Consider the following 6,044-nt stretch of genomic DNA (forward strand, 5'->3'; position numbering starts at 1 on the left):
CTCCCAAAATTAGAAAGTACGTGAATGCGTTTGCCTCCACAAAGAGAAATAAATTTAAAGGTAGTGGAACAGTAAACAGAAAATCGACTACAAAAGGACAGAGAGTTGAGGTCACCTTCCGTGTTGTCTCCTTGCTGGAGCCACTACCGCAAGAGCCAGAACCTGTAACTGCAGCAGAGGTATTAATGTCTTCAGTGAAATTCGCTAACGAGTGCTTTCATATCAACCTCATACTGGATGTGGACGTAACATCCATATTGAACTTTAGGTTTCGTTGTTTTAGCGTCATGTAGTTAACGATTCCAGAAAGTTACTGGATAATCAGTTATCTATAGTAACTGCCCTCGGGCGCCAGCTTGTGTCATATTTTAGCTAAAAACCATGGTATCTGTTCGTATCATTTTATGAAGAAGATGCACATTGCTTCATTTTTATTCGTTGAGCGAAACCATTATAATGGGTTCTCGATTCCGTTCAACAAATGGCCAGAATACTTACGTTGATTTCCAAAGAAGCTTATCACCAAATGCCTCTACTGAAGCAAAGTTACTACGAAGACAATATTTAAGACATTCGTTTTCGCATTTTACTTGAGAATAGTTTTAGTATCACCATCAATTGTGTGCCAGCAAATTTATCCAGCGGCTAATAATAGTGGAGTTATTCTTGAGAAGTCACCGGAATTTCTTATACAAATTAAAATTCCCAACAATATTATTATTCCTAAGCTGCGACATGGTCGCGATTAAAACAGTGACCCGAATATAGTATAAATTTCCTTTACCTTACGTCTTTGATCACAAGATTTTTTGTCATCAGACTACACGTTTCGGTCTATAAAGACCATCTTCAGGTCTTTCCAGAATGAGATTTTCACTCTACAGCGGTGCGTGCGCTGATACGAAACTTCCTCGAAGATTAAAACTGTGTGCTGGACCCAGACTCGCTCGCAGAAGTAAAGCTGTGAGGACGGGGCGTGAGTCGTGCTTGGGTAGCTCAGTTGGTAGAGCACTTGCCCGCGAAAGGCAAAGATCCCGAATTCGAGTCTCGGTCCGGTACACAGTTTTAATCTGCCAGGAAGTTTCATCTTCAGATCTGTTTTATACAAACATATGTACAGCAGTACCGATGACCAAAAAAATTGTGACCATAAGCAGGAAGTAAAGGAAAAAAATTATTATTGGCAAATTTGAAGTTATATATTTGCTTGTAATGCTTCTGTTTAACAGTTCTGAGACAAAACACGTTTATCTGGTAATATTTTCGTATGTTAGAGGTAAATTTTAGGTACACATTATTTATTTATGATTAAATCATGTAGGCCAGCCAATACTAAAGAGCACTCCGGGCGTTATAACGTGTAGCCTATATCTCGGTGCTATCTTGTTGTGTTTGGAGGTGTTGAAGTAGTGGACGAAACAGTTATATATTTTGCGACAAAGTATTATACAGAATGGACGAACTGCGGTAAATTACGGAAATACAACGGCATAGTTTTCGTCTGTGCAGTTCTCTCCATTCTTTCAGAGAAACGTTTTGTAAGTGTATCAGGGACTTAACCACTGAAATGCCAAGGAAAATAAATAGTTTTAGAACTCTTATATAAGTCATCTAGAGCTACACCTAACAATTCCTTCACAAAATGGCCATTCTAAGATCGAAAAACTTTCAAAACAGTAGACCGGAGTGCATCAGTTTATCATCTCAAATGTTTTACATGGAATAATATCGCAGTCATCTAGGGCAATGCGTTATACTTATCTAGCAATCTTAATTGTGCAACTTACTTCAGTGTGTTTGGCGTAGAATATTGATCTGATAAAGGTAAATATTTACGATAAATCTCGAAGCGATGTGCAAATTTTGTCTGATGATATTGAAAGATGCTGGGCGAGAGTGATAATTTTAAGCCAGTAACGTTTTCTCAAGATGTGAATTTGATACCAAATGTCGTTTGCAAAACAATTTATAAGTTGTGGAAATACATATTGATAAATTAAGTAGCGAAACAGCTGTCAGATCGTCCTTTCTTGATCATTAACGGTCATTTAACAGCTGTAGCTGTTCTTCATTTATCAAGACTAACGTAGTTTATTTGTATGTGTTGTAACATCTCTATCAGCTTCTGCCGCACTTGAATTCAAAAGGAGCTGGGGTCATGTCTACGTTATGTACCGATGTTTCAATATTTCGTTAATATCCCACATTGAATACTGCTTTTTCCCTTAAGCAATACAAGGGTAGTTACTGACTGTAGCTTTGTTAAAATTTTATTTACTTTTCCAGCTTTTAATGACCACAGCGCTGTTAACATGCTCTGCTCTACACCACTAGAAAGGAATCTTTATGGGAACTGTAGGCGGTCATAATTTCTTCTTCCTTCTTTTCCTCTTACCTCCAGGATATCGAAAAATCTTGAAGTACTGCTGAAATGTCTAGATGAAACTACTCTAGACCGAAATTAAGGAGAAATTACAACTGAGAAAGTTTGTAGACAAACTGCGAAAAAGAGAACGTGGAAGTGACAGCAACATAAAACATAAAACATAAAAAAAAACAAATTGGGAAATTTCAAGGATAGTTTGGTGAAAAAAATAACTTTGTATGAATGAAATGCACACAATTCGAAAGATGGTACGCGACTTTATTTTGAAGTCTTCTTCGCTTAAATCATTTATTTGTAATAACTGTATTGAAGTGTTTTCTACTCACCTGGCGTATTTTGTTTCTAGATAATTTCGTAACCCAATTTTATTCTAGATAGATTCCTAGATTTATGGATCGCAATTCGTTCATCATATAGCATGCAGGGGAAAAATGTTCCTAAAAAACGACATGATTTATCTCAAGTATTTCTTTTGTTTCCGAGTACCACGGATGACTTACATGAGAAACTTAACTTTGGTGGAAAAGCAATATGTTTGAGATGTTGCACTACAGTCACACATAGTGGGAATCTGAACCATAAAAAATGCTAGCGCTCTCATGAAACGCAATTGACATAGAATAAAAGGAAATCTGTTACGTACGATGTCCTCATTTGAAGTAGCTCACTTTACGTAACAAAGTATTACACAGCCCGCGCTGTTAATTACCTCGGCTGTGAAGGCCAGTTACCAAATAGTGCTATAATGCGCAGTAGTAGCTTTAAGGGAGTAAATATTCCCGCCTTTTATAATATCTGTTGTATTTTGTTAGTATATAACTTTACACCTGCATCTAAACCCGGCAAACTATCGATGCTCTGTGGCGGAATTATCATATTTTACACTTTCTATTACATTTTCTACTAGCATAACCAAGTAAGAACCTATGGTTACCTCCACGTCCATTTGTTTTATTCTTATTTTACCTTCACTGGCATTTCACTACATACGTAAGGGACGAAATAATAGTACTTATATAATTCGGGAATTTTAAAAGTAATATTCTCTATGATACACGACACTCGTAGCGTTTGACATTGGGCATATTGGATGGGTACGCTTTTGATCTTCTCTAGTTCCTCTATGAATCTGTCGCAACTACAGAATGGCGACCAGTACCCAGTGATTGGCTGAACGATATTTTTGGAAGATAACACTTTACACTGTAGTAGAAAGGTTTCAATGAATCACAATGGACCATGGGGCACACCCAAAACTCTTTATACTTGTGATATGCCGTTTCACGTCAAATCATAATGGATGTATATTCGTGATTTACAACATATTTTTTTGAAAATGTTGTTTTGTATTCTAGCTGCGGAATCATGGGAAGCGCTTATGTATTTTATACACGAGGGTGTGCTGAGAAGTAACACCCCCATATTTTTTATGTAAAAACTCTTAAGACCTTTAAAATAAAACAAACGTTACTACATCATTATTCTTCATATCTATGTATTTGTATCTCAGTACAGTAAACCATGGAAACGAACACACTTCTCCCAATGAGAGACGTGTTTGTTTATTCCGTCACTGTAGGACGTTTGTGGTAACATCTTATGGAACCAAACTGCTGAGGTAATCGTTCCTTAAGCTTACACACTACTTAATCTAACTTAAATTAACTTACGCTAAGGACAACATGCACACCTAAGCCCGAGGGAGGAGTCGAGCTACCCCGCGCAGCCCGTCATTACAGAATATTTGTTGACAGACGACAACCTCACATCTGGCTGCACCGCTTCATAACTATCAAAGTGAAGTCATCGAAGATGGTCTTTAACTTCCTTTTTCGAGGATTATCGATGACAGTGAAACAAAGGCGTCCAATTGTTGCGGATGTCGCAGGGCACTTGAGTGGTAATGCTGAAGGAGAGAGTGCTCTTTTGTAGACGAACTCTCCGATTACGAACTCGACCACAGCGCATTGTTTCACACGCAGCGACATAATTACGGTGCACACCGCCAAGTTATGCTCAACAATTCCGAGCCCCCTAGATGCAGACGGCTGCAAATATGTAGGCATGGAGAATAATGTTTTGTTTAACAAGCTTTAAGAGTTTTTACATAAATTCGGCAAAGGCATTCCTTTTCAGCAAGCCCTTGTACAAACTAAGTTAGGATCTTATGTAAAGTGGTAGTTTTATACATACCGCGTGATTCTTTAACAGGTGGCCTGGACGCGATGTCGGAGAACGTACCCTGGTCAGATACTGGACTGTGGATAAATGCTCGTGTTCTTGCGCTTGCTGGTATGTGGAGACCGCCATGGATCCAACCAAAATGGTATCTACTGTACAGAGCATGGGTGCTCTTCACACTCTTCAGCTTCCTCGTCGCTCAGATTCAGGCCCTCTGGCACTTCTGGGGAAACATTGACAAAATCACCCACGACACATGTCTTATGATTAGCATAATTCTAAGTCTAATAAAATTCTTTAGCTTCGTTTTGAGACAAGAAGAATTTTTTCGCATGGTACAGAGAATAGACGATATCAGCGCGGAACAAAAGAAGACTGGCGATTCAGAAACAATCTCTATCCTCGACGCATCGTACAGATCTGCGAGAGCTGTCACGCTGTACATGACTTTTCTGGGAGGGTCTATGCCCGGCGTCTGGGCTACAATTCCCAGTATCATGCGGAAGCTCGGAATATTTCCACCGGAGAGGGAACTTCCTGCCACGGCCTGGTACACCAGCAGGGACACCCAGACACCGTACTACGAAATGCTAAGCACACTGCAGTACTTCAGTATGCAGTACAGTTTCTTCACTGCAGTGGGTCCAGACTTGCTTTTTGTATCCATGATAATTCACGCAGCTGGTCAACTGGAGGTTCTCAATGCTAGACTGAGACGTGTTGGGAAAATGAGTGGAAACCATAGCACTACCAGTACTAAACAGCAGAAGACAGAGGAGGAATTTTCGCTCGAAGTTTCCAGTGGCGAGGTGATGTGGAAAGACCTCTGCAGCTGCATCGAGCACCATCAGGACGTCATAGAGTGAGTATGAATTTCACGGTAAATGTTAAATGGCCCCTTTTGATGAAATATATAGTCGCAAAATAAGTATTTAAACCGCATTCATTGTGACGATAAGTCACTTTAAAAATCTGCAAGTATTGGCCTACATCCTGCGTACGATTGCTTTTTCCTTTTACAGGCTAATTAAAGAAGTTGAAAGGCTTGTGAGCAAAACAGTCCTCCTTCAGTTCATGGGAGCTACTGTCATTATTTGCGTCACACTCTACCAAAGTTCTACGGTATGTTCTATGTCCATCAACCTCTTAAATGAGTTTTATTTTTCTCTTCGATACGCACATCACTGCACCTGGCACACATTTGTATATTTTGGAGTGAATTTCCTTTTGTAATTTTTGTAAATCGATCCATTTATAGAATACCGAGAATATTGCAGCACTCTTGATGCTACAAGGATACTTAGGACTCATCATGTACGAAGTATTCATGTATTGCTGGTACGCTGAAGATATATTATACCAGGTAAGTCACTACAATCGGTTTATAGATACGGTTCATTCTGTCTAGCACAAGATTTTCATTCTTTGTAAGCTTTCTTTCATTTTAAAGCACAAAAAGAAATGTACCACTCAGAAA

At 39.1% G+C, this 6,044-nt stretch overlaps 1 protein-coding gene across 1 annotated transcript; it reads left to right on the top strand.

Moving 5' to 3' along the window:
* The first annotated feature begins 4,611 nt into the window (after positions 1-4,611).
* Positions 4,612-5,433, top strand: LOC126094970 (uncharacterized). The gene has a single exon (XM_049909625.1). It carries the CDS (start codon positions 4,612-4,614, stop codon positions 5,431-5,433), a length of 822 nt encoding a protein of 273 aa, XP_049765582.1.
* Positions 5,434-6,044: the final 611 nt, after the last annotated feature.

This window comes from Schistocerca cancellata, chromosome 8, assembly GCF_023864275.1.
Source record: "Schistocerca cancellata isolate TAMUIC-IGC-003103 chromosome 8, iqSchCanc2.1, whole genome shotgun sequence".
Classification (NCBI taxonomy): domain Eukaryota; kingdom Metazoa; phylum Arthropoda; class Insecta; order Orthoptera; family Acrididae; genus Schistocerca; species Schistocerca cancellata.